This window comes from Fonsecaea erecta, assembly GCF_001651985.1.
Source record: "Fonsecaea erecta strain CBS 125763 chromosome Unknown Scaff1, whole genome shotgun sequence".
Classification (NCBI taxonomy): domain Eukaryota; kingdom Fungi; phylum Ascomycota; class Eurotiomycetes; order Chaetothyriales; family Herpotrichiellaceae; genus Fonsecaea; species Fonsecaea erecta.
In genome coordinates, this window is record NW_017387244.1 from 3,410,333 (window position 1) to 3,437,350 (window position 27,018).

A 27,018-nucleotide genomic window follows, 5' to 3' on the forward strand; every position below is an offset into this window, starting at 1 on the left:
TTCACGCCATACTTAGCATTGGATAGACCATCGCGTTCCAACGACACTACTCGCAAGCAACGAACTGCCGAATATCTTTTAGGCCTGCTGTGTTTTCTCGGCTCTGTTTTGGGGCGGGTGGGCGAGGGTCTCATTTCATAACGGCCTGAGAGCCAAAAGGAGGGCGGCGGGAAACCGTCAGGAAGCCACAGACCGATCCTGATTTAACACGGGGCAGTTTCTACACGTCCTTCCATGGGCATCCCGGAGCGGGCGTTCGCATACAATTTTTTTTCTCTTCCAAGGCACCTTTCCGGGAACGCAAGACGCCATTCCTCTGCTTCTACATGATGAAGTTAGCAACATGTAGCAAGCCATGCATGCCCCTTCACATGTTTCCTTGTTTCTCCCTCGTGGCCGTAGAACGATATGGCCGTGAAAGAAGGGGGAGAGAGTACTGTACACAATACATTAATTGCCACGATAGAGGAAAAGAAGGATCATAGCACAACTAACTCAAATCCCGAGACAGAATACCGGCACTATTCCCTCTTATCTCCAATATCTCTCTGTCTCTGTCTCACGTACGTCTGCGTGAACGCGCTCGTGCATTCGCTGCTCATATAATGTTCCATGGCAAATTCCCCCTTCATCGGAACGGTGTGTCTCTTCGCGGTGAGTATGATGATGGTACATTTGTGGTTTCGTTTCGAGAACAGCTCTGTGAAAGACAGTGGGACGTAGATACTGTACATACACTCACAGGGAGAGATATAAGAGATGGAACTCGGCCTTGGCCCCATGGCCGGTCGGCCAATGTATTGTTGAAAGCTTCACTCGTCCCCTCCTTCCCTTTGACCGACATGTTGCGACATAATACCATCCGCCCATCCGTCCATCCTCTCTCAGTCAAGGCATGGAGTAAAAACCAACAAGTATGCGAATTTGTCGCCCCTTCCCTGTCTCTCTGCCCCTCCTCCTCACTCGTAGTCTTCCTCTTGTTCGCCGTCGGTAGCATAGCACATTAGCCCATTTCGACGACGGCACCCTGAGCCACCACCACCACCACCACCACCGCCGCCACATCACGATTCAATCGTACAGTTCTCCCCCTCCGTCTCTTTGACTTTGGGCTGTGACATGTGTTGTTATTGTTGATCAGGCGCCAATCTAAAGCCCTGGCAATCTGCTCTGACCCCGAGCAGCCTCCTGCCTCAGCAGTTCGTCCACGTCCTCATCCAGATTCCTCAAGAGATCATCGCCTTGAGCATTTGTCTGTTGTCCTACCCCACCAAAAGCACCCATACTTTGGTCCTGGCCGTGTGGCAGACCGAACTCTTCCATGCCCATCTCACCCAGGTCAGGAACCTGCTCGTCCCCACTGTGGGATATTTTGCGTCTCTTTGCCCCAAAGCCATTGACGCCCTGGCCGCCACTTGCAGAGCGGACTCGCGGCAGTAACGGCGCGCTTGCGTGGCCACTCACACTGGAGGTGTTGCCAGGTAGAAATGCCGAATAGTCGGGCGTCGGCGTCGAGCCAACGCCGGCGAAATCCGCTAGAGCAGCAGCAATGGCGGGATTGTTGGGTCGAAAGTTTGCCTGGTCCGGAGAGGCCGAGGCAGGAACAGGTTGATCCCATTGTGCGTTATCAGCCGAAGGTCGATCGAACATGCCCCCAGTCACAAAGTCGCCCTCGTCGTCGGTAAGTTCTTCGATCTCAGGACGTTCGGAGAGGAAGTGGCTCGCTGAAATGTCGCCACCGACGTTGTGTCCATCAATTTCGCGGTCTATGGCGCCGTTGCCGTTCGAAGCGCCCCCTGTATTGGTGCCATGCTCGGACGATGATGCTGCCTCGGCGGAAGATAGTCCACGAAGAATGGCATCCTCGACTTCTCTCTTCTTTGCCTCGGTGCTCGACTTGCGACTCTCTAGCGTCAGGTACGTGTCCTCATCCTTCGCCAACGCCGCCTTGTTAATTTCCAGGATCCGCTCCAGGTCTGCAATCAGGGCCTTTCTAGCCTTGATACTGGCTGATACGGATGATTCAGCTGCCGCAAGGGACTTGATTAGGCTTGACAGTTGCGCAGCATGGACGGGTGGGCTGGGTGACACCACTTCCGGATCGTTGAGTTTGGTATACTCGTTCTGGGCGTTATCGATGGCGGGTCGCGCGGAGATAGTCTCCTTGGTCACAGCGATCTGTAACGGCGCGAGAGTCTCTAACTCCTTCGGCATGGCGCCTGAGGACGAAGTCGAGCCGAAGAGGGAATTGCCCAGGAGGGTCTTCTTTCCCCCGGATCCCTTCGATTTGTCGATTTCGTCGACTCGTGCGTCAATAGCATCTAAAATCGGGACCTCAAAGACGTTTCGTGTTCGCCACACTTCGACGACTCGCCGGATCTTGCCCTGGATCTCGGCTGGCGAGGAGCGGTAGGCGGTCTGGATGGCCTCAGCCATTAAAGGGGAAAACGCGTCGGGAAATTCAGTCCGCTTTCGCGCCCGCGCATTTTGGACAATATCGTTGACCAAGTAGATGAAGTTGAGTCGTTTCGCCGGCGGTGAATCGCGGAGACGGGTGAGCCAGTAGTTTGCGATGCGGTCTGCATGTCTCCTGGACCACAAGTGTCAGCTGTAGTTCAAGTGCTGGCGGAACGGCTTTGGTTGGAGACGGACTATGGCAATCGGGAAGGGACGTACTTATGAAACATAATCCATTGCGAAACCGAGACAATACTATCTTGCGTCTCGTTGAGGGTCGAGAGCTTCGCTTTGAGGGCCTCATCGGTGTACGACATGTTGATCTGGCCGTCTACACCATGCGGCAAGGGTGACTGTGGGTTGGAGCGTGTGAGACTTCTCTTTTTTCCGAGTCCCTCGTCTCCTACGCGTGGATGGAGTTGGGGGATTCACGATCGCTGGCCTATGCTACAAGCTATGACGGCACACACTGAGCTGTGAGTGAAGAGAGAGAGCTCGGCAACAGATCGATCAAAGTCTGGGTCGTTGGGGCCGGATTTTAATAACGGTCCCCCTCGCAAAGACTTCCACGACGCGAATTGTGAGAGTTTATCTGGGGCTGATGATGAGTTTGAATGGGCGGCGAGGACGAAGTCGAGATGCAAATATGGAATTGATGAAGTTGTTGTTTTGGACATTTGAGGTTTCAAATGACAGCTACAGTCACCATCACGTGATTTTGGCACGTGATGTTGGACTACAGATACAGAGTACAGATCCCCGGCCCAGTCTATCGTGTATGTATGTCTATAGATTGCGACTTCTCGCCAATGACCACTCCGTCTGCCACCGAGCCATCAAGGGTTCATTCCAGTAGTACCTCCTTAAAGACTCCATTGTCGTGTCCCAACTCTTCATCTGCCGACATAGAATGAACACCAGTCCCATGAGCTCTCTGCTTTCGTCCTCGCTCAGCTTGCTTTCATTCGCCGTCGTCACAATAACCATCGTGGCCCATATCATGAAGTCGCTGTCCACGGCTGTCCCAAGCTCAATCATATCCCGGGTCACTTCTCGCAAGTGGTCCCGAAATATTTGGTCCATTCGCCCGTACAGCCGTCGAGGGACGGCGGGTCCGGATGTTGTCGCAAGCCAGGACCGTTCGAAAATAAGGGCCAGGAAACAGATTTGCCGTTCCAGTTTTGGCGCGGCTTCCGTAGCGACGACGCGCATGAGTTCAAATTGCTCGCTCCGGCCCCAGACGTGTGGGAGTACTTCGGCGCACTCTCCGGACACTCTGGATGCGAGTTGGTACAGGAGCTCAATGGTCTTTATAGAGATCTTGCAACTGAGTGCCAGCTCACGAAAGCCGTCTGGGAGTTTGGTCACCAGGGCAGAAAGCGTGGGAGGGAACGGGTGCTTGGGATATCGTAGAACCAGTTGGGGAGTTATGGCCTTTAATCTGGTATTTTGTCGTCTTTGGATGGCCATATCGCACACAAACTCCGTGCTTCAATTGCACATGTCAGCGCAACTCATGCCCTCGCCTGGGATTAACCTACGACGATACCATGAATTTGGTCATTGTGTCGAAGCTTCCACTTTCCAGCCCGCCACGCATGGCTACCACCTGCCTCAGCCCAGCTCGATGCATTTCCACGTAGTCATCCTCGGCCATATGGAACTGTAAGAGCAACTTCAGCGTTGAAGTATTTGTTTTATATGACAAGGACTTACGTCAGAGCCCAGGAGAGTAGTGATAGCGTGTAAAGTGGTGTCGTCAGCACATAGCCGTGGATCGGATATCCTTTGGCGTAGTTTCTTCAAGATGCTGGCTCGATATTGGAGACAGATCTCGCGAATTCCAGGGTATGGTCGGTAGGAAGGGGGTAATTGGCAGAGAGTATACAATACAAGGCACTCAAAGAGGAGGTCAGATTGGAGAGCGACAGAAAACCGATAGCTCATCAGCCAATTCTCGCCATTTGCATCAGTGAAGAGTTCCCTGCTTTTGACGGCGACATCTTGTACATCTGTGGAAAATTAGCCTATAATTAGCATCCCAGGGTCCGATGCTTCGCCTTGCTTAGAAACGACGTACATTGGTCGACGGCCCATTTCACCAGATATGTGGCTTTAATAGGGTACGACTGGAATGGATCCTCACGCACTCCTCCGAGACTACTGGGTAGGGGAGGAAGCAGGTCACTGCTGTCCGCCTCAGTGGGCGTCCGTGTTTGATGCCTCTTATGGTCAAATTTGGTTCTGCGCCGTTGCGAAAAACCGATGGCTCGCCGAACCAAGGGCTCGGCTGCACGGGTTGGGGAGGCCGGTGTCTTCCTCTTATGCTTTTCTGTTCGACTCGTCGTCTGCTGTCGACGTGCTGCGAAAGAGGAGACTTGTTGCTGCTTGTCCCGATCCTTGATTTGGGAAGGATGAGTGTAGGTGACGAACATGTCGTGTGAGATTGCCCTGTGTCGCGACACACAGTCAGCGAAGACTCAATCCTCATTTGGTGATGTCAACAGATTTGGTGCTGCTGGTATGGCTCCCTCGAGTGAGCGACGTCTGGTTGGCCTCCTAGCATCTTGCATGGCAACGACAAACATAGATATTCATTATATCGTTGAAAAGAAGTCAAGGAGAAACTCGACCTAGCGGTAAACAATCCCTGAGGATGGTTCCCGGACGATCCTGACTGAAATCAATATGGAAAAAACCCGACCAATGGTGGATATTAACGTCATAACAAACCGAGAAACAAGGCCAGAGCCGTACCTGAGTGATTGCTGCCTCCGTGAACGGGCATCAAATCTCAGATAGCCCTCTTCTGTGGCAGCGTTGGTCAATACACACAAGCACTGCTGACATAGTCAATAGCGGAATGGAGACGGGCAACGCCAATGCCATAATATACGTACGCACTAGCCGCGAAGGCCATGAGGCACCAAGTTTGCAAAGCACCCGACGGCATGGCTGTCCCCGAGGTCGTCCTCATCTGTAAGGAGTCCGGAAAGTGAGGGAGACATCCAGTCCACCGCCGCAAGATCTCCATCAGGAACGGCCTAGTTAATTCATCAATTGGTCATTGGCGGAAAGAAAGCCTCATTCATGATCGGGATGCCTCATTAGCCTCCAGAAACTGGCCCGTGCCATCTTCTAGAAAATAATTTGTCAGACAATCCAAAGCTGCCGTGCTACGCGCCTCGACCCATGCGCCATCCTCCCTGTCTGACAGGTGGATTTCTTCAAGGCCAATTGTTCTTCCCCTGCAACTCTCATCGCAAACACCCGTCTCACAAATAGTGCCAGCTTGCTTGATTGTCCGTGGCACGGCCATTTCACACATCATTGCCTCTCCAATCACTCTCATACACTCAGTGACTCACGACCGATATCCTGCTTACTGAGAGTCTTCTGCCGCCGGAACGTCTCCGCCCCCTGCGTCTTCCTTCATCATGGCAGATCGGTTCCCTTCAATTGAAGACATTGATGCGGGTAAGCCTGGGACTTGATTCGCGCAACATCCTCGACTTTGCCTTTGCTCTGGATTGCTGATGGTTTGAGCCAGGAGAGACAGATGTCCGCCCCGATCCGGCCGCCCAAGGTAGCTTTCTCGAGCGCGAACGGGCGCTGCTGGGAGAGGACGCCGAACTCTTCAGTGCCAACGACAGACCTGGTGCTGCTACGGTCGAAGACGGCGACGATGATCTATTAGGCGGCGATGGCGACTTCACATCTGCTCCGGCACAGCCAGCAGGCGGCGACGGACAACTGGATCTGGACGACTTTGAAAGCTCCTTTCCTGTCATTGACACCCGAAACGAGGTATGCCGCTTCAAGATTGCTTTCGGAGAAGAGAGACCGTCAGACTGACGCAAGGCAAAATGAACAGAGCGTCGCACCGGGCGGTACCATAACCGATTCGACCTCCTTCGGCGGCTACACAAACTATACTGCTCCAGCACAAGACGAAGACACCGAACCCATCCGCGAATGGCGAGCCAAACGGGACGCCGAAATCGCCCGTCGCGACGAAGCCAGCCAACGCAAGAAGGAAGAGACCGTGTCCACCGCACAAAAGGACATCGATTCGTTCTACGAGTCCTACAACCGGAAAGTCGACAAGCAAAAGGCGCAGACCGCCAAAGAGGCCGAGGAGTTTCTGGCAAAGAGGGAAGACACCACCGCCGGCGGCACGGCCTGGGAGAGGATTGCCAAGCTGGTCGACTTGAGCGGGAAAGGCCAGTCGGGCGGTGGGGACGGAAGCTCCAAGAAGAGAATGCGCGACCTGCTCCTGAGTCTGAAAGCCGACAAGGACGCGCCGGGCGCGGCGGGAGTCTAAAGATGCACCGGTTACGCGATGACGGGGCGGCCGGGAGAGATGGGAGGGGAGAAGAAAATTGGTTCGACCCTGTGGCTCGTGCACATGGGTGAATGGAGCCATGATTGACACTTTTGTTCCTGGTGGTTTCTCCGAACCAAAAGCTTTTGAGGATGCTGAGGAACGTGGGCAAATGACAACTGGCGTTTTAGATTCGGGCATCATGGCTTGTGATGGATCTACTGTACCTGCGCTCGAGGTCCAAGATGTGGGACGGATACCTGTGGTGAAGAAATGAATACATAGGGAAGCGTTGGAGGAAGGAAAAGAGTGCTTTCCTGCTGCCTCCTCGTCGAATTGTGCAGAAAAAGGACCGAGGAAACGAGACCGATACAACCGACAAAGAAGCCGAAAACGTAATGCAAAATGCGTTAGATTGCACATGTCTGCCATTCCCGACGTTGCTTTGACTTGACCTGACCTATCTCGTGCAGCTTGTACCGCAGCTCATCGCCAAACTAACGACTACCTGGCGCCTTCTCTCTTCATCCTCTCCTACCTACTCTTGTAAACACTCAGTCCGACTATATTGTATTGTTCTGTCACCAGCTCACTCCCCCTTCTCTTCCAGCACAGCACCATGTGATCCGGTCGGCCCCTGCAGTCGTACAAGGAATGGCATGGCTGTATCCCATAATGCGATCGAGGACATAGGCAAGATCCCCAATTCCCAACCGGACAAATGCGTACATGATCAACACCGAAAAGATGGTCATCATAGACCCAAGTGACGCCACGCCCCATACATCCATAATGTCCAGCATGGCCTCGAGCTCCGAAAAGACATGACCGAGCATTCGTATCGAGCATTGGAGCAAAGTGTAGTCTGCAACCCCCTTTTTTTTGGTCTTTTGTCTTTTCCCCCTTTTTGAATTGGCGTTCCCGTAGCACAGCCACTGCTTTATTTGCACATTGCTTGAATCCATTGCCGTGACCCTTTGTGAAATTCAATGCTGGCGTAACGCGTTTCCTCGGGAGGTCAATAAGATCTTCTCATCCCATAACGCCGCACGCCTTTGAGTTTTCAATGAAAAGCAGTTATGACACAGTATCGCCATGATTCCCGCTGCCAACATAATTACGCCGTCAACAGGGACGACAAAAGCAGACAATCCCTGATCTTGTGCTACCACTTGCGCTTCGGCATTCGCTTGCGGCGATTCGAGACAACTTGCATCTGCGAGAGGAAATTGCGACCGAGTCGTTCTATGTCGGCCGCTGCTTGTCCGGCTTGTTGAACAGGGAAGGGATCTGGCGGCGCTGCGGCATTGGTGACCACAGAGTTCGCTGACCCTGCTGCTCCCGCTGTCCCTGCAGGTGTAGGCCCTGTGATTTGCGACTGCGGTTTCCCTTTCGCGGCGCCCATCTTGCTGATAATGTCGAATGCTATGGACTTCTTCCTTGCGTTTGCGTCGGCAAGGCTTCCATCAGTACCGTAATCGCCGCTGCCGTTAACTTTGAAGTTCTCCCCGAGAGGAGTGGGCATGGTCTGTGCGTAATAGTACTCCATCCAGGTTTGCAGTGCGCTGTATCCCTGAGCTTTGGCAATAATCCACGCCATCTCCACGTGGCCGATGAGCATGTCTTCGATTTGCCACGCCACGCCATCCAGAGCGAGGTCGTTCACGCCATGATGCATGACTGACGCAAATGAGTGCATCATGTCTACGCTGTCAGAGAATGTGAGGAGCCGGTCCCTGATCTCAACTTCTCGGTCCGTCATTCGCCAGTCGGAGTCGTCGTCCTCCTGGTCGGCTGTGGAAGCTGACTTGGTCTCGGATATCACTGCATTTGGCTCGCTCGAGATAGATGTCTCGTTCTGATGTCCCAAATAGCTCTCTGTCGCATCCTTCTCAAGGTTCCCCTTCTCGGAAGTGTTACTCGACAGGTTGTTTTGGATGCTGGGGACGTTGACAGGGACTGACTTGAGACTGAGCTGTCGTTGTGCGCCTGTTGAGTCCTTGGCCACAGGTTCGTTGGGAGGAGGGATCTCCGCAAATCGACCGGTCCCTACTTTTACCCTCAACTCTGCTATTCTTCTTTGGTTCCCCTCATAGGTTACAGGGCGCTCGTGCAGAGCCATAGCGTTTTTCTCCAGCACGTCCCACAAGTCCTTGGGGGGGTTTAAGCCTTTCTTGATCATCGTCTCAAGTTCAGCCAGATTGATATCGAGTGCGTGCTTCAGCACTTGAATTTCGTCGGCAAACTCCTGGTCAGCCCGACTGCATAAACACTTCTTCTTTTTCTTCTTGCTACCCTCGATGCATTTCAGATGGGGCGTGAGACTTTTCGCGACGTCCCAGTAGGCATTGACGGTCACTCGCATGTGGACATGTCGTGGCGGGCCGGTACTGGCTTTAGTTGCAGACGGCGCGGCCTTTTCTTGAATCTCCTTTTCTTTCTTGGTCACTTTCAGTGGGGCAGGGACGAGCGAGGCAAACTTCTCAGTGACAAAACGGGAGTACGTCGCTTGACATCTATGGTCTGGAGAACACCTGTACCTCGAAGAATCTTGACACATGTGGACGTACCGGGAGAAGATATCGCGGCACTTGTTGATAGGAGTACGACTTTCCATCAAAGTGCTGAGGATGAACTGCTCGAGGTAGCGTAAATTAAGTTCGGCTCTTATGGCGTCCATGGATCCGAGCACAAAAGTGCATATGAAAGCCAGAAAGTCCGCGGCCATGATGGCGATCTCGACATTGACCTGACCGACTAACTCGAACATCAGCATCGCAAAGGTGTCTGCCATGGCTTGACCGATGAAGTTGAAAGACCGGGCCCATTCCTTGTGCTTGAGGGATTCACAGTCCGCGTAAATATCCCTGAGCGCCATGATGTTGATTTTGGCGGCTTCGGCGTCCTGCCTCATCTGTAACGCGATACGCTGTGCGAGGATGATAGCAGCCCTCGCAGGGCAAATGCCGAGCTCTTGCAGCTGCAAGACGGTATCAGCGACCTTTGCAGCCGGCGTTGCGGCGGCGACTTGCATGTTCTCGATGCAGTATTTCTTTTCAGCCTCCCAATTTGCCCACCAGAATTTGCCCGAAGTTTGATGGTTTAGCACGACATGAAGCATATTCCAAATGCCCTCTTCGATATACATGTGATGATATTCACAAAAACGAGCTCGCAATGCTGCGGTGTCGTTTGCGGATGCAGTGCGGAAGAACTTCTTGAAGAGTTCGAAGGCCTTTTTGTCGACATGAGAACCCTCCAGGAGATGTTTAGTTGGGACATTAGGCTTCGTAAGGGCGTTAGGACTGGCTTTTTCCTCAGCATCGATCTGTTTTATTTTCTCCCCGTAGGCTTTGACAAACTGTGTCATGGAGGCTTCCACCTTTGAGACCGCCTCGAGGAGTACCTCAGGCGGGGCTTTCTTCCCTCTCGTTATCACATCTTTCGTCATTCTTAGCGTCGCCAAGTACTTTCCCGGGCTGTTGCGGGAGGTCGAAATGATCAGTGAAGTCACCTTGCCAGAGAGTTGCGCCAGGCTTGCACCCTTTGCTGCTTCGACGACCAGCGAGTTGACCGATCGCTGAAAGAGGAGTTCGCTAATCACATCATCAAGAACAATATCGGACAGTGGTGGGATGGGCGACTTTAGGATAGCCTTTGCCTTGATCTTCTTGAGCGCTGTCGTGACATTCAGTGCAGTGTCTGTCGCCATCTTCTCCATCATCTTTTGCATGTCCTTCTTTGCGGCATCTTCGACCTTGATACATTCTAGATTGGCCTTGATAGTGTCTTCATCGAGATTCAAGTCAGGATCAGCTGCGGTGGAAGGATTGTCAGAGGCTTGCATCTTTAATCGGAGATTCATCATAACCTCGACCACATTATTGCAGGTTCTCGTCTTTCCGTCGCCCGTGGTGACATCAACCGTGAAGCCTTTGGCGTTGGGTTTCGCGAGCATCTCTTCTAGCGCTTTGAAGGATTTTTGGAGGACTGGAGACATCGGGCCGTTGAGTTCGAGCACGCTGCGTAAGTCTGTGATGGCTGTTTGGACGTCATGTGGATCCGAGGCGCTGAAGAAGCCTTTCATCACGTTGAGGGCTTGAGAAAAGGCGTCGGCATTGGACGATGCCAAGGTGTTTTGAAGCACTGTAGTCAAGCTCGCCGGAGAAGTGGCGCTTGTGCGAGTCCCTATGGATGCAGAGTGTTGGTGAAGTTGTGAAAGCGCAGGTTCGGCATCGAGGATCATCTGCCGGAACTCATTGTTCTTCCTCTCGGCTTCCGCCATCTCAGAGTTTGCCTGGTCTAGCTTCACGCGGGCATCTGCTGGTGAGACTCTTCCGGCATTCACATCGTGTCGAATTTTATCCAGCCGTCCCCGTATTCTGCGCACGATGTGCTCATTCTCCTTGGCGGCTTCCAGAATGGCGCTGTTTTTGGGATCGAGGAGAAAATCTTTGGATGCCATGGGGAGCAGATCTAACGCTGAGGTCTCCAACGCGTTGCTGCTTCTGTCATCCTTCATTGTTGGTGTGGGAGGGAGACTGCTGCGAGTGGCTTTGTCCAAAATCGCATTTCTGCGGGCTCTCAAGGCGGCCTCTTCCTCATCATCTTTCTTGACACGCACTAATTCCACATCTCTCTGCTTGCGCAGGGCGTTTTGCATTCGGTGCGATTTCTCGGCCATGATTCTTGCATGGTAGTATTTTATCGTGTCCATCTCCATCCAAGAGATACCTTTCGTTTTTGCCCGCAGGCAAATTTCGTGCTTACAAGACCTGTCAGCGCCCTCGACCCTGTCAACTCCTCTGACATCAAAGTCCAAGCAACAGGTCCCCGGGCCCGTGAATTTGAAATCACCTCCTATCTGGGATTTGAAGAGCTTGTCCAAAGCCGTGGCGTTTTCATCAAGCAGGGCTCTCTGCGTTTGATGTCTGGAGGATTTCTGCTCCAGCTCGTTCTTTTCTTTTTCGAGCTTTGCTCTTTCGTTGAGCAATTCGTTGTAAGTTCGGATGTCCTCGTCCGCCCACCCGTCCACATTGTGGCCGTCCGCCGCTCTCAAATGGCTTGCCGGCCTGGGAACAGAGTTCGATTCGGGATGTAATTCTTGGGGAAGATCAGTCATCGCCGATTTGAGGCCTTTACCTTTCGGTTTGCCCATCCTCCCTGCGACGAAAGTGGACAGAAGGGCCGTCGGCCGCAGAGAAGCTAAGCAGTCTGATACTGGGTGGTGTAGTTGAATGTCGGGCTGGCCGGACTTTCTTCGTTTCCAGGTGGGGCAGGGTTGCTGCTTCAAATATGATGGCGTCGGCAACGGGATGTCGTCCAAAAGGCTAGCACGGGTTTACTATCACAAAGCTATCGCTTTTCACCGTACAATGATGTCGACAGCCTTGATGGTTGATAATTTGTGTAAAAACTCTCGACAGCTGCGACCCCAACTGGCTAAAGGCTCGGAGAATGCCTTCACCTCATCAGGGAACTCTGCATCACGATTTGTTGACACGGCAAAACATGGCTTGGTGAGAGGCGCCCTCATGTTTCCAGGAAAAGTAGACTGCAGCCCCCAGTCCTGGAATGTCTGCAGTGGTCGTATTGCGACCGCGTTGCGTTGTCGGAAGACGTCTTACAGGTCGGGCTGGGCAGGTGAATCAGATCCCGGGTTGTAGAATCGAGGATAGCCGCGACAGTACGACCCCTATCCTATTACGTCTCGAAAAGGTGTCCAAGGGACGAGATGGCCATCTCGCGATGGAAATGGAGGCTGCAAGAGTCTTAGAAAGCAAGACAAACCAAGCTGAGGTTAGTTTGAAGTTGGTTTGCCAGGGCAAGTCGATGGCGATTTCTGCACCGGGACTTTGGCGGGTCTTGGCCCGGGCCTCGGATTTTCTATTGTTCCGCACCACACTCCAGCAATATCAATTTTCCGAGGACGGCCAGATATTGCAATTCAACTGCCACTCTACGTACGGTCTACCCAGTCCACCATCTACCTACTGCAGCTGATGCCGGTCCTAGAGCTGAGCTGAACTGACTCCAGCCGACATGGCTACCCCTCCATCGGCGAGAGGCAATGATAGCCCCCCCGAAGACAACATCCAAGAAATCATCCGCGTCTCGGCCAACCACGACATACGGGCACTGCAAAGGTGTATCGATCGATATTCCTTCCCAGACTGCAGAGTCGTCGATGTCCAAGATCCGATCACCGGATTCTCGCCGTTGCATGCCGCCATAGCAGCCTGTGCCAAACAAGTCAATGGAGATTCTATTCCTTCCCCGCCCAATGAAGAGAGCGGAACCCGATTTCTCAAGTTCTTGCTCGAGAATGGCGCGATCTGGAACCAGCTAGACAAGAACGATGAGACCCCGGGATGCATTGCCTATCGCCTGGGCTTACATGATCTCTATCAAATCATGGTTGATGCCGGGGTTCGTGCCGAAATGGTTCTCAACCGCCTGGAAGGGTACACGAGACTACGTGACGATGAAGACGACGACCAAGTCAACGGGGCCGAAGATTCAGAAAATCAAGACAGTTCGGAAGCCAACAATTCACAGGAACATGTCGCTAGTTCTGTCTACCTCTCCTCAGCACTCTCAATCGGCGACAATAGACTCCTGGATGAACAACAAAACGGGGTGATGATGGCATGGGAAAGCGACATTATGCTTCAGTCTGCTAACGCTCTGCTATCGGAACCGGGGTTGAACATCTTGAATATCGGCTTTGGGATGGGCATCATCGATACACACATCCAAAACCATGTCAACAAACCCAACAACCACCATATCGTGGAAGCTCACCCCGAAGTCCTCGGTAACATGGAGAGGGATGGATGGATGGCGAAGCCCAATGTGGTCGTGCACAGAGGGAAATGGCAAAATATCCTCCCACAACTCATTGAAGAGGGCGAGACCTTCGACGCCATCTATTTCGACACGTTTGCCGAGTCATACAGCGCCTTCCGCGATTTCTTTTCGGAGCAGGTGATCGGCCTCCTGAACCCGAACGGGCGGTGGTCTTTCTTTAATGGCATGGGCGCCGATAGACAGATCAGCTACGACGTGTATCAGAAGGTTGTCGAGTTTGATTTATTTGAATCCGACTTCGACGTGGAATGGGAGACGGTCGACCTCCCCAATCTGACAGGGGAATGGGAAGGCGTCCGCCGAAAATATTGGGACATCGATCGCTATCGATTGCCCATTTGCAAATTCATGGATTGATGTATGGGCGAGTCAGACGCGGCTCGTCATGTGGTGATCTGGAGAACCCTGTACTCGGAATGCCCAACCTTATGATACAGTTGCTCCTCGATAACTGGAAGCCGTGAGATGGCGCGAAGTCTCCGTCTGGCGAATGAGACGAGACCAGGAGATGAGGCCCGACTGCGACGGGCCAATTCATGGCAGCAAACACTTCGGTCCCATTGCCCCGAGCCGGCGGAAGATGGGAACATTTTCTTTGTACCACCCCCGCCGATGATGCGTCTCTGGACGACCCCCTCCAACGAGCCAGCGAGACGTCTACGTATGTTTCGGGAAAATTCCCGCCCGAGCTACGTTCGGTCATCACTGCCCCGCACTTCTTCTCCCTCCCTCCATCTTTTCTCCTCGCCCTACTGTTGCTCACTCCACCTTCGAGTGGTTCGAGGGAAATCAATGGATAACTCACGCGGGTAGTTTTATCATGACACTCCGCGTGTCCGGAGAGGAGAAAACCTCGGGATGACCGCAGGGGGATGGGTCACGGTGTGGACATATATCTTACGTCGCGAGAAGCCCCAGATGCTCTAGATCTGCAACCGACTTGGAGCCTTTCAAGAATCACCTCGTCCACAATATCAAATAGGACCTCCCCTTTCCACCCACCGAAGCACAAGATCAGACAGATCAAATGGCCAAACGGACAGCAATCGTGACAGGTTCGTCCCGGGGGATGTAAGTGTGCCCTGAGCCGCCCAAACAATAAGTAGCCTCCACTAATATATCCCCTTCCTCCTCAAGAGGCGAATCTATCGTTCGGCGACTTGCGGCAGAAGGCTACGCGGTCTGCGTCAACGATGTCTCAGCCAATAAATCCGGCATCGACAAAGTCGTCTCCGAGCTCAACTCCGCACATGGCTCTGGTACCGCCATCGGCGTGGTGGCCGATGTGACCTCGTCGGAAGAAGTGCAATCCATGATCAAAGAGTCGGTAGAGAAACTGGGTCCCCTGACAGTGATGGTTGCGAACGCCGGTATCGCGCAGGTCGCGCCGGCACTGGAGATTTCCGACGCGGACGTCCGCAGAATGTTCGACGTGAACTTCATGGGGGTGTGGCTGTGCTATACGCAGGCGGCGAAACAGATGATCTCCCAGGGACCGGTACCCGAAGGCAGCAGCGGGTACAAGATCATAGGCTGCGCGAGCATCGTGGCCTTCAAGCCCTTCCCGCTCCTGTCGCACTACAGCGCCTCGAAATGGGCAGTGAGAGGACTCACCCAGGTGTTCGCGATGGAGCTGGCCAAGCACAAGATCAACGTGAACGCCTACGCGCCGGGAATCGTCGGGACCGCCATGTGGGAGCAGATCGACGAGAAGCTGGGCGAGATCGAGGGCAGGAAGAAGGGCGAGTCGCTCCATAAGTACAGCTCGGATTTGACGGCGCTGGGACGCGTGAGTGTGCCGGATGACGTCGGAAATGTTGTTGGCGGCTTCATGTGCTCCAAAGATGCTGAGTTCGTCACGGGTCAGACCTTGGTGATTGACGGCGGGATCGTGTTCACCTGAAGAGTCAAGCGGAGCGAAGCTGAGGCTGGCCTGGCATGAAGAGCCTGCGGTGTTGGTTGGTATCCTTGTGTCTGTCTGCCTTGCCCTCCCTCTCCATCGTGGCGTCTATCCCCTACCAACAAAAAAGCGAGAAAGAGATTCGAGACAACCCAGATGAAACAATGGACCTGATCACCCTGAGCAAACCTGTTTTCCCAATATCAGTCCACATTTGTCCCGTTCCATCGCGCCCTGCCTGTTTCGCCGAAGCCAAAAAAACAGTTCATTCCCCATCCCTTGTGTTTTGTTTCATTTCCATCCCCGTCTATCGTCCGTCCTTCCATTGAATGCATGCATGCACAGACAGCAGGCAGCTACTCAGGATGTCCTGTGCCCTGCTTGGGCGGGTACACCTGGCCGCTGACCTCGACCGTGGGTTTGCAGGTGCACCAGGCGTCTTTCGGTATCGAGTCCATGACGCTGGGAATGTGTCTCCCACAACCCCACCACGTCGACTTCTCTGCGCACGACGACAGGGTTTTAGTGAATTGTCTTTCCGGGTGGTTGTTCGTGGAAAGGATGGAAACGGCCAAAAGAGCCCCCAGGGGGTAAGGGAAAGGGAGCCAAGCGAAGACAGAAGAGGACTGCTGCCTTGCTGGCTTGGGACAAGGAGGAGAGGCAGAAGTGGAAAATGTTGCAGCAGCGCTCTCCAGGGACCACGGAAACAAAGTCCTGGGGAGAGGAATGGGAGTCGAAGAAGAAGAAGAAGAAGAAGGAAAAGGGCAACTTACGACAAGTAGGGCACGTTCTCTTCATGCACATCTTTGCAGATCTCCCTTTGGATGGTTGTCGTTATCGATGTATGCCGGTGGTGGACTTCTTTTCTTGCTGCTGCTGCTGCTATTGTTGTTATTGCTGTTGTTGCTATCGTTATTGTTTTCGACTTTATGGCCTGTATGCCTTCCGAATCGTGTTGGTATTGAGTTGATCGTGGGAACCCGGATTGTCGACTAGAAATGCCACACGGCTGGCTGGCGGGAAATGGTCCAGATAATATATATGTTTATTCCCCGTACCTATGTATATCCTCGTGCGTGCCCTTGCCAGCCCAGCCCAGCTCAGGATACCTTTTCCGTAGTATCTGCCCAGAATACTTCTCGCACGTACTGTAAGTAGATCCGGGAATTACGATCACCAAGGTCAGGCTCTTCTGCTCCTGCTGCTGCTACTGCTTCTTCTTCTTCCGGCAGAGCAAACTTAAAATACCTGATGATTACAATGCCATTCTTGGTAATTAATTAACATGACCCCGAATCCTTTTTAAATGCCCCTCCTTATTAATTCCGGGCCTCTTTGTTTTCCATCTATCGGGGAACTGGGCTTCAAAGACAGCGGGGCCGAGGGGGGCACGAGTCACGAGCAATTATTCAACATCATTATTAAGAAAGGGCGCACGTAGTAAGTGGTAGGAGTCGTAGTAGTGGTGGTTCGGTTTCTTTATTTTTGCCCCCCTTCACCCATCCCTTCGTCTGAGTCGACCCGTGTCCCCGGTTGCTCTATTCTCTGTTCCCCTTGCGTCCCCTTGCATTCGTTAGAAGAGGGGAGTAAAGGGGGGGCTCCTCCCCTCCCCTCGAGGATCCATCGCATCTGATAGAGTCGACGAGGCCAACATCCCGAACCGGCGCTGATTCGTCGCCGTTTCCAGCCCCCTGGTTGCCGATACTCTTGGCCCTTTCCTTTCGTCGCCCTGACCCTAGGCCTTGGGACACGGACGGGAGGAGAGACGGGGATCCATCCCCACTAAGGGAACCGGGCAAAGCATGCGTTTGGAAATTCTAAGAGTACATAGACCCCGAGGTCGCCGAGGAGGAGTGTGTGGGTCACAATAGGCGAAACTGTCGCCAGGAGACGCGTTCTTGCCCCCCCAAAATATACTATCAGGAAAGAGTGAAAGGTTGCAAAGGGGGAGGGAGGGGCGGAAAGGGCCCAAAAATGGGAAACATTAGTCTGGAGATATACTTCTACATAAGCGATTCGGACACTCGTGGGTGCATTAGTCTCGATTCGAAGAGTCATGGAGTCATCGCGGTATCGTAAACAGCTATCAGATGCGCCCAGAACATGCAGATCCTCCACGACACCCGTCCGTCTTGGGAGCAGATGTCGACCTTGTGCTGATGTGTCCATGATCATCACCCCTAGGCGGCCACGTCTGCCGCTGTGATGGTCGTTAATTCTGCTGCGGTCTGAACGCCGTTCTTGTTTGAGCCGAATCGCCATTCGGCCTTCCCAGGTTACGGGCACCAACTCAGCACGCCGAACCAGGACAGAGCGACTGCCGTAACGAGAATCGTCGACCATTTCGTCCTCGCAGTACCTCTGCTGACGACTTGATTCGAGTAGACGCACGCCCATCCAGAGAAAATGCCCCCACTCCCACCACAGCTCAGTGGCCGTAAGGGCGGTTCCGAAACACCATTGAACTGACATTTCTGCGTTGTCCAGTCGGCTGCATCCAGTCTAAGGACCCAGCCCGCAGGACAACAAGTCGCCCATGCCGAGTTACCGCTGTTCTGTTGCAGAATGAAGCAGAAGTTCTGTGGGCAGAGTGAATTTGTGGACGGGTTGGGACAGGAGGCTTGTCGTGCAGCGATGGAGCCTGTTTCGCTTCCTGTACCGAGGATATGTATCTGAGATATCGACTCGGAGATGTTGAGGTACTGAATGGCAGCTGCGGAATCCGCCGGATGTCCGTCCAGGCTGTGGACAATGGGGTTTGCCCACACTGCCCATGGCAATAGGAGAAGCACTATGTGGAATGGAGAGAGAAATCCAATCATTGCGACACCCGGGGCGATGTTTTCGACGATGACGCGCAGTCTAGAAAGGCTTTGACCGTGTATTTCAACGGATCGGAGCGGGCTGACAAGAGAGATAGCCTTGAAGTCGGCGGCTGGGAGAGTATCGGAACGCGGCTGCTGACTAAAGCGTCGAGGCTCGCTTCGTGCGACAGAGACGGCGTGATTGGTTCGTTAAGGTCTCAACCTTGACCGGGGCTGTACTCATGACCAGGGTGACCCTCGTAAAGCCTCACGTCTCACCTGAGCCTTGCCTGGATCTGCCGGACATGGGGCGAAACAGCCTCCGCAGACTTCAGCGTGAGCACTGCTGCCTCTTGAGCAACGGGCAGCACTTCCTCGACGGTGCGGCCTTTCGCGAGGCCTGCAATGATCACTCCCAGCATTGTGTCACCAATACCGTTGACAGAAACTATTTGGTCGTGTTCGACTTCGACCAATGGTGGAATCAATCGCATATACAAGCCACCAACCCCGGACTCTCGAGAGAAATTTCTCGATAGCACATATGGGGCATTCTCTGGCCGTGTGAGTCTAGGGTCGCCAGGCCTCAAGAGGCAAGCGAGGAGACAACCCTTCGGTCCAAGCTTTGTCACCAGATTTGGAATGAATGGGAGAAGCTGGATGCACTGTTGCGGGACCCCCCGTTCAACTAAATCAAGGCCTGCAACAGAAATCAATCGATCCCGAGAGCCCGAGCCAGAGAGGCCGAGGTTGTCGATGGTGTTCCACCACTGCTCCGACTCGAACATCATCGCGTTCCTGGCCGCATCATAGATTGCCGTCAACTCGAGTCTGTTGGGAGATGCCAGGCTCACAACGTGATTTGGCACTACGTGAGCGCTGGTAATGGCGGAATTGTCCTTGTGGAAAAGGCGAGCGGCCTTTGCAACCGAGACAGGCTCGAAAGCGACAGAGGCTTGATGGGCTTTCGCAGCGGTTAGGACGGATGACAGAATGGTAGGAGACCAGTTTGCGTCGACGACCACCCACTTTGGCTTGCTTTCGTCTATCTTTGCCATCCAATAGTCTGGCGATTCGAGTTCTGGGCGAGCAAATATTGACATATCTGCCATTGCAAGCACGAGGTCTTTGTTGGTGTCGTTGACAGCGACGTATTGTGCTGTCCGCGCCCCGTCGTTGGTGGAGAGCCGTCGTATTGCCGTCGTGTCAAGACCGCTCTTCTCGACGTGGTCGAGGAGAGACGCTCCAGCAAGGTCGTCTGCCACAACGCTCGCCAGGATGACCTTGGCACCTGCGAGATGAGCAGCCATGGCAACATTACGACCCACTCCGCCCGGCGACTGAGAGATGGTGGACGGATTCGACGTGTGAAGGGCTGGATTTGTTGATTCTGATGTAATGTTTAATGGTTGATGGTCACATATTGTATCACTTGCAAGCGACCCAGCAACGAGTATTTCCACAGGCTGAAAAGACGGTTCAACCGCCCCCTGTCCGGGGTCTGTTTGATCATCTGCAACTCTTTGAGAGCTCTTGATGGATTGGGAGCTGCCGATGACCTTGCTGGCATTTTCTCTACAACGTGTCAGCAAGTGCCTCGTCTGTCCTATCCAAAGTCTAACATGGCTCACCGCTGAGGCGCAACTCCCCCCCGTCTCTCAAGCTTCGCCAGTTCGACGGCGACTTTGGTCCCACGGACGACATTCGCCTCAATCAAAGCCTCATTTGCCTGCACACTTGCGCCATTGCTGAGTTCTCGGATCCGCTTCAGGATGTAGGGCGTGTTGGCACTCCCGCCAATACCCTTCTGCTCGGCCTCAGCGACCGCTGTAGCAACAATTGAGTCAATCTCTTCCTTTGCCATTGCTGATTGTTCGGGAACTGGATTGGCGAAAAGTAGTCCGGACTGCAGAGGGAATCCGTGTTGTGCGTAGATAATGGCTGCGGCATCCGTTTCATCCTTGATTGTCTTTGGACTCTTAACACCGCTGTCCCGGGAGAAGAAGGCAGGGAAGTCGACCTCCCCCTGTCTGCCATCCGCAAAGGTGCCCACGCCCACACCCTGGGTCTCTAGATATTCTAATGTGCGCGGAATATCCAAGAAGCTCTTGCAGCCGCTCGAAATTACGGCAACAGGTGTCCGCCCCAGCTCCGTCAAGTCTGCAGAGACGTCCATGGAGTTCTCCCCTCCACGATGGACACCCCCAAGACCGCCTGTTGCGAAGACCTTGATGCCCGCCAAATGGGCAAGGATCATGGTTCCAGCAATGGTTGTGCCCCCATTGAGCTTGTGACCCCGAAGACCCAGTCCTCCGATGAATCCGAGGTCTCGTCTTGATATCTTCCATGTGTTCTCACTACCAGCAGTAGAAACGAGTTGTATCAGCTCTTCCGGGGCCATGCCCACGCAGGCCTTGCCTTCGAGGATTCCGATGGTTGCGGGGACGCCGCCGTTGATGCGGACGAGGGATTCCAGGTGGGAGGAGAGGGCAACGTTTTCAGGGTAGGGGAACCCTGGCGAACTGTGAGCCCTGCACGACCTGCATCAGGTTGTTCATTGTACCATGTGTGTATATTGTAGTCTCTAGTGCCACGACCGGCTTGCCAGTTGCAAGGGCATCCTGAACTTCTTCAGAAATACGGAAGAACCTGTCTCGACCAGAAGAGTTCTCGCGTATTTGGTAGCGGAGACGAAGGCATTGTTGATAGGGAGAGCGGAGGAACAGCGATTTCCTGCACAAAGCCATTGCCCGGACACGACAACTTCAACGGCTGGGAAATTGATCCACCAAGAAATTCGGAGTCAAAGGCTCACAAAACCCGCGCACACAAGCACCCAGCCTTGCAGCAACAAGGCTGACGGGGAATCTGCCGGTGGCTTACGTCATACTCACGTTCAGTGGGATCACTCCCGATCCGGGCAAGAGTGCCGCCGCCCTGTGCTCACCCTCGGTTCGTGCGAGTCAGGATCGCCGGAATGGCGAAGGCCGTGAACTGGTTCCACGGAGATTGCCATACACCCCCTCAAAAGCAGCGTCGCTGGTTCTACGCTACTCGTTGTAGACAGGTCCCAGGACCCATTGCGTCACAGACTAGATTGTCCATCGCTTGAGCCGCCAAGTTTAAGAAGGACAATTACTGGATTTTCCATTCGATCTTACGATATACTTCTTCAGCTGCCCCTCCCGTAAGTCAGTCTCACACCGTTGAACTCTCAAGCAACATGGTGCGCGTAGAAATCGGCGGCAGGCCCATCATTGATGTTGACACCCGCCCTGGGGATGTTGGGCGTCTCAAGCAACAGATCCGGCATAGGATGCGCGGAGGTGGCCGGTCTGTGCACCTGAGCTGGACGACAACGACGCCCCGACTGGTCCTGACCAGTGACACGGAGGATTTTGATCCGACCATCATATCTCATTTTCAGGAGGAAGGGTTTCAGCTGAGCTATCTCCAATATGCGGGAGACAAGGCGGGCTACATGGCGCAACTCCAACACTTACAAGACCCCTTAGAGCTAGGGGAGCGCTACGCCATCGTAGGTAAGTGAGTTGGAAGACATACCTTACTCTCAAAGGCAGCCATCGAATCCTATCTTGTGTCAAGCCCTCTGCCGACTCGACCCCGACCCCCGACCCCGACCCCTGACAGACTCAACGCCATTCAATTTCAAGCATCTGACGGTTTGTGTTTTGTTTTCAGCGTACGGTGACGCCGCAAGCCTGGTTCTGGAAGCCTGTATGAAGCCCATGCCCAAGCTTGTTGCCGTCGTCGCATACTACCCAGACCACGTCCCGAGGAGCACCACCGGATTTCCCCCAACCCTGAACGTGTTGATCCACCTGGCCGCCTCACAACGATGGGGCACGCGGTTCCCGATGTACCGCTACGAGAAGACCAAGCCCGGTTTCGCCGAACACGATCTCGACGAGTTCGACAAGATTGGGGCCTCGTTGGCCTGGTCGCGGACGCTGGGCGTGTTGCGCTTGGCCTTCGACATCGAAGGACCGGACATCGAGAGCCTCTGGGAGGCGCACACCCGGCTCGAGTTTGCAGAAAAGGACGTCGACAAGACCATGGCGACCATGGTGCCGCAGCCGTACGTGAACCACGTGCCGACCATGACAGGGGGCATCGGCCACGACCAGCTTCGCCGGTTCTACGCCGAGTTCTTCATCCCCAACAACCCGCCCGACATGCGGATCCGGCTGCTGAGTCGGACCGTGGGCGTGGACCGCATAGTCGACGAGATGTTCGTGTCGTTCACCCACAGCACCGAGATCCCCTGGATGCTGCCCGGCGTGCCGCCCACGGGCAAGAAGGTCGAGGTCGTGCTGGTCAGCGTCGTGTGCCTGCGCGGCGGCAAGCTGTTCCACGAGCACATCCACTGGGACCAGGCCACCGTGCTGGTGCAGGTGGGGCTGCTGGATCCGAAGTACATTCCGAAGACGTTCAAGACTGCCGAGGAAGGGCGGGAGGACGAGGTCGAACGGTTGCCTGTTTGGGGAAGAGAGGCGGCGAGGAAAGTTCTGGATGAGGATAGTGCGCAGAGCAATGAGTTGATTCCAGATTGGTGATGAATGGACGTTCCCCGAGACCCAGGGTCAATCAGCGAAAGGACCCCGAAGCAATGGGACGGTAAAGCGCAAGGAGTAGTTCATTCAATCGTTGTCTCATGGTTTTGCGAAATGGGTAGAGGACGTAGTAATGATATAGCCAATCTTTCCCCCAGCGGTGCTAAAAGACAATGTCCCTAGATCTTAACAGAATCTCGATACCACCCGAAACGCCGCGCGATGTGCGTATAGTCGAACATGCAAAATGCGACGGCATTTATTATAGTTTTCCCCTATCAAGCCTCCTGTGGAATGCCTCAGCCTCCATGTTGAGTGGCTCCTCACTCAGCTTCAGCTCCTCCCAGATCTCCTTGAATCTCTGGAGATCCGTCCTTGCAAACTCCTCGACATCTCTCCACACCCTCCTTCTGGCCCCGCTGACCTTGTCGACAATTTCCAGCTCCGGCGTCAGGCGCTGGGTCTTCAAATACTCCCTGCCCAGCCTCTGGCTCTCCTCGGGGTCCAGCATGTGTTCCAAGTGCGGGATCTGCTGCCCGGACTCGATTTTCATGTGCTCCAGCAGCTCTGCGAACAAGGCGCGTAGAGCGCCGAGAAACTCATCTCCCTCGAGCGAAACGTGAAACAGTGCGAGGAGTTCGGAGCGGGCTCTCTCGTGGTCCGTCCGGTCGTGTTCGGCCATATGCACGCCCTCGTCGCCAAGGTACTCAATGAAAGCCGGCCGCATGATGATGTCCTCGGAGACGTCGTGCCGGACTAGGCGCCAGGTGACTTCCCGTAAGAGACGGGCACGATCCTGAGGCGCTTTGGCTCTGAGAAGGCGACCGGCAAACTTGTTAATGTTGTTGTGGTCATGGTCGATGACGGTTGAGAATGTGAGAGGAGGATCGTAGGGAAGATTGGGCGAGCCGACGCCGTGATGACTTGCATCGGGGGGGGAGTCAGAGCTATACGAAGGGGACGGAGCTGCCATGGTGGGGGCCGCAGTCTGGTCTGAACCTGTACAAGTGTGAAAGGGTGATGGTAGCTGCTGCACAATAAAGTCTTACAGCTTGGGCCTGAACTTCTTGTTGGAGGTCGTGGTGGCTGTCGAGGCATTCGGGTCAGAGCGAGAGGGCGCCTTTAATACCAACGCCTTACCAGGACGCTGTGTTGGCCAATGTGTGAAAGTACCGCAGAAGCCTCGTATAACCCAACCCACCAGAGGGCCATGAGCTTCTGATCGACACGGGATGGACCATGTCCTGCACGATGGAGACGGGGTGCGAGTGGAAGAAAGGGAGGAAGAGAGAAAGCGTCAAAGCGACCTTACTGTGGCGAAGCGGCCCTCCCTGACCGTGAGAGAGGCGTTGAGTTACTCGAGCGTCGCATAGCGATCATGCCAGAATGGAGCCCATCAGCAGACCGTCCCAATCATTGTGTCGAATACGAACAAGAGGGGGCAAGCAGAAAAACGGTGCCAGGGTGTAGCCGACATTGCATTGATGGGGTTTTGACGAAGTGGACGAATCAAAGGAGAAAAGAGCGCAAAGACGCGAGCAAAAGTACAATGGGAGACGGCAAGTCCGATGGTCGACCGTTGTGGTCTAGGCCATTCCAGGGAGTCGGGGGGAGCCACACCAACCAACGCAGTACCTGAGGTACGGAGTACAGAAGTAAAGGTACGAGGGTACGGAGTAGTCGGTACTGTAACACCCATCAGAAGACTGCGAATTAGGTAACAACAAAATCAAGCGCCAAAGGGGACTAATATGACGTTGCAGCATTTCCCCTGATAGGATTCCGACCATGGACGTCAATTACCAAGTCAAAGTGCGCTGAAACGCAGAACAATTGCAACAAAGCATGAAACGCCAAATTAAAAAAGCAGCTAATAGCCACGCTCTTCCAGGTCTGGCCCTCACGCCGATCCAGGTTCCCCAGCATCGTACACTTCCCGGCTATCCCAAATGCGCCGTATCAGTGCCTCTATCGGTGTGAGCCCAAAGTGCTCATCGTCCTGTGCACCGTCGGGATTGCCCTGCGACGGAGTCACCTCGATGTCATCATGGCTGCTCTGCCGCTGGAAATGAACTCTACCCCCGTGACGGCTACTGGTGGAGCGGGACAACAGTGGTGACGGCTTGGGGTCCTCAAAACTCCGGCTGGTGCCAGTCTTTGCCTGCCCGTTCACACTAGTGGTACTGGGTCCACGCCGGCTTTGCGGTCTGCTCTTGGAGAATGCGCCGCTCGAGGTGACTGAGCTAATGTCTTGTGGTAGCACGTTTCGCTCCTTGAGCCGGTTCATGCTTTCAACGAGTGGACTCCGGAATCTCCTGACCACCATCAACTGTTTGACGGCACTTTCGTAATCCTGCTTTGCGGCTTTGATCTCTCCGGCCAGAGATCGATTCCTATTCCGGGACCCTGCCCGGCCGTGCAACGCAGTCCCAGAACCTAGAGGATGTCCCATGCCAGTGGCGGGAGGGGTGGTAGGTGTCGCGGCTCCTGCTCTCATGATCTCTCTCCGCTGAAGCTCCAGCTTCTGCTGCGTTCGGGAAGGATTTTGAGAGATCCTTGCCTTGTGGAGGGTCTTGGTCTTCTCCGGCGATTCCGACGGTTGTGGCTTGAAGGTGGAAAGAAAATTCGACGGCATGTCTTCATCGGAGTCGTCTGCAATCTGACGGAGAGAGCTGGCCGGAGTGTCTGTCTGTAGGAAATGCGAGACACCACCTTCAATAGATGAGGACACCAGGACAGGGCCGGAGAGGGGCCCAGTCGAGGCAGGCGCGTGCTTCCCGGAAGCGGGAGTCTGACCCGAGTGACTGGCGCCGGCCATCGACGAAGAAGCGTCGGCATGAGAGATGTGAGTGAAGGACCGGGATGAGTCGTTGCGCACCAACTGGCTGGGCCCTACATGCGCCGAAACCGTCGACATTGTCGGGGGGGCCCGAGCTGAACGAGGATATTGTTGAAGGAGTGCAGGATCAGGCGGGTTCTGCAGCTGCGATATAACCGGCTCATTCTTGAGATTCGGCGCTGAGCGGTTCTTGGTCTTTAAGGATGCTTGAGGCGGCGATGAGGTCTTTTCAGGGCGGCTGGTGTCGCCCTCCGAAGGGTGTGGAGGAGCTGTGTCTCCGTTCGGCGTATGTGCCCGTGCAGGCGTAGATGTCTTCGAGTTATTGCGCGTGAGCTCGGGAGACTGCGTCGTTGAATCCTCCCATTCGCCCTCCTCTTCATCGTCTGAAGATCGATCTCCGAGTTGGAACACGCCATCTTTCTCGTCCTTGCTCTTTTTCCTTATGGCGGGCGTCAGTCCAACCTTCTTCAGAGCCCCGTGAGAGGCGTTTCGGGGCAGCGCGTTGGCCGATTGATTTTTGCGCAGGTTCCCGTACGAGGTATTCTTGACCAAGGCCACATGGGAGCTGTTGCGTTTGACCAGAGGCGTCTTCGGACTGTGCGAGGGTGAGGTGCCTCCTGACTTTTTCCTCTGGTGATGAGTTTGATAGTCGGAAGCGATGCTGGCGGTCGACTGGACTTTACCCAATTTACTCAGTCCCTTGCCGTGAGAGACATTTCTCGAGTGGCGATTGACGACGTGAGGTCGGTGGACTTTGTGGATGGTGGTGGTCTGTCTGCCCGAGGAACTCAGGGAATGGGTAGAGGAGGTGCGTTCGTTTAGCGAGGGCCGTTTAACGGGAGAGGGGGAAGCCGACGGCATGGTGTTGAGCCCATCGATCGAGAGCTGGGGAAGGTGGTAATCAAGAGCGCTTGGGTATCAGGTTAAGATTACTGTCTCTAAATGGCGGTGTTGAAGGAAAGCTGCAATGAGCAATGAGGTAATGGTCGAGAAGAACACGAGCACAGTTCGAGATCGTTGATCGGGCGCAGGAAGAAGTTGGCGGGCTGCCGATGCTGCTTCTGGACTTTTGCGGATGCCCGCTTTTGGCTCCGCTGCCCAAGTCTCTGCCAACTGCTCGTGATTCACCCGAATCACGGCAGAGTACATACACGGGGCAAGATGTCACCCTGGACTTCTCTTCATCACCCCCGGGGCTTGGGCTAATAGTGAGGCTTCAATCTGTGCTTGCTCATTTCGGGGTAAGACGT

The 27,018-nt window shown here is 54.2% G+C and overlaps 10 protein-coding genes across 10 annotated transcripts; 4 read left to right on the forward strand and 6 right to left on the reverse strand.

Moving 5' to 3' along the window:
* Nucleotides 1-1,149: 1,149 nt before the first annotated feature.
* Nucleotides 1,150-2,774, reverse strand: AYL99_01202 (hypothetical protein; the record flags this gene model as incomplete). The annotated part of the gene is made up of 2 exons (XM_018832718.1): nucleotides 1,150-2,590; nucleotides 2,677-2,774. The coding sequence occupies 2 exons, from the start codon at nucleotides 2,772-2,774 to the stop codon at nucleotides 1,150-1,152; spliced, it is 1,539 nt and encodes a 512-aa protein (XP_018698597.1).
* Nucleotides 2,775-3,243: 469 nt separating this feature from the next.
* On the reverse strand, nucleotides 3,244-4,892 carry AYL99_01203 (hypothetical protein; the record flags this gene model as incomplete). Its single annotated transcript, XM_018832719.1, has 4 exons — nucleotides 3,244-3,946; nucleotides 3,999-4,120; nucleotides 4,174-4,469; nucleotides 4,538-4,892. 4 exons carry the CDS (start codon nucleotides 4,890-4,892, stop codon nucleotides 3,244-3,246), a joined length of 1,476 nt encoding a protein of 491 aa, XP_018698598.1.
* A 1,002-nt stretch (nucleotides 4,893-5,894) lies between these two features.
* AYL99_01204 (hypothetical protein) lies at nucleotides 5,895-6,781 on the forward strand (the record flags this gene model as incomplete). The annotated part of the gene is made up of 3 exons (XM_018832720.1): nucleotides 5,895-5,934; nucleotides 6,008-6,264; nucleotides 6,332-6,781. 3 exons carry the CDS (start codon nucleotides 5,895-5,897, stop codon nucleotides 6,779-6,781), a joined length of 747 nt encoding a protein of 248 aa, XP_018698599.1.
* Nucleotides 6,782-7,946: 1,165 nt separating this feature from the next.
* AYL99_01205 (hypothetical protein) lies at nucleotides 7,947-11,903 on the reverse strand (the record flags this gene model as incomplete). Its single annotated transcript, XM_018832721.1, has 1 exon — nucleotides 7,947-11,903. The coding sequence occupies one exon, from the start codon at nucleotides 11,901-11,903 to the stop codon at nucleotides 7,947-7,949; it is 3,957 nt and encodes a 1,318-aa protein (XP_018698600.1).
* Nucleotides 11,904-12,823: 920 nt separating this feature from the next.
* AYL99_01206 (hypothetical protein) lies at nucleotides 12,824-14,008 on the forward strand (the record flags this gene model as incomplete). Its single annotated transcript, XM_018832722.1, has 1 exon — nucleotides 12,824-14,008. One exon carries the CDS (start codon nucleotides 12,824-12,826, stop codon nucleotides 14,006-14,008), a length of 1,185 nt encoding a protein of 394 aa, XP_018698601.1.
* Nucleotides 14,009-14,678: 670 nt separating this feature from the next.
* AYL99_01207 (hypothetical protein) lies at nucleotides 14,679-15,554 on the forward strand (the record flags this gene model as incomplete). Its single annotated transcript, XM_018832723.1, has 2 exons — nucleotides 14,679-14,722; nucleotides 14,789-15,554. 2 exons carry the CDS (start codon nucleotides 14,679-14,681, stop codon nucleotides 15,552-15,554), a joined length of 810 nt encoding a protein of 269 aa, XP_018698602.1.
* A 3,076-nt stretch (nucleotides 15,555-18,630) lies between these two features.
* On the reverse strand, nucleotides 18,631-21,102 carry AYL99_01208 (hypothetical protein; the record flags this gene model as incomplete). Its single annotated transcript, XM_018832724.1, has 3 exons — nucleotides 18,631-19,930; nucleotides 19,987-20,869; nucleotides 20,919-21,102. The coding sequence occupies 3 exons, from the start codon at nucleotides 21,100-21,102 to the stop codon at nucleotides 18,631-18,633; spliced, it is 2,367 nt and encodes a 788-aa protein (XP_018698603.1).
* A 476-nt stretch (nucleotides 21,103-21,578) lies between these two features.
* On the forward strand, nucleotides 21,579-22,932 carry AYL99_01209 (hypothetical protein; the record flags this gene model as incomplete). The annotated part of the gene is made up of 2 exons (XM_018832725.1): nucleotides 21,579-21,897; nucleotides 22,058-22,932. The coding sequence occupies 2 exons, from the start codon at nucleotides 21,579-21,581 to the stop codon at nucleotides 22,930-22,932; spliced, it is 1,194 nt and encodes a 397-aa protein (XP_018698604.1).
* Nucleotides 22,933-23,191: 259 nt separating this feature from the next.
* Nucleotides 23,192-23,902, reverse strand: AYL99_01210 (hypothetical protein; the record flags this gene model as incomplete). Its single annotated transcript, XM_018832726.1, has 1 exon — nucleotides 23,192-23,902. One exon carries the CDS (start codon nucleotides 23,900-23,902, stop codon nucleotides 23,192-23,194), a length of 711 nt encoding a protein of 236 aa, XP_018698605.1.
* A 927-nt stretch (nucleotides 23,903-24,829) lies between these two features.
* On the reverse strand, nucleotides 24,830-26,629 carry AYL99_01211 (hypothetical protein; the record flags this gene model as incomplete). Its single annotated transcript, XM_018832727.1, has 1 exon — nucleotides 24,830-26,629. The coding sequence occupies one exon, from the start codon at nucleotides 26,627-26,629 to the stop codon at nucleotides 24,830-24,832; it is 1,800 nt and encodes a 599-aa protein (XP_018698606.1).
* Nucleotides 26,630-27,018: the final 389 nt, after the last annotated feature.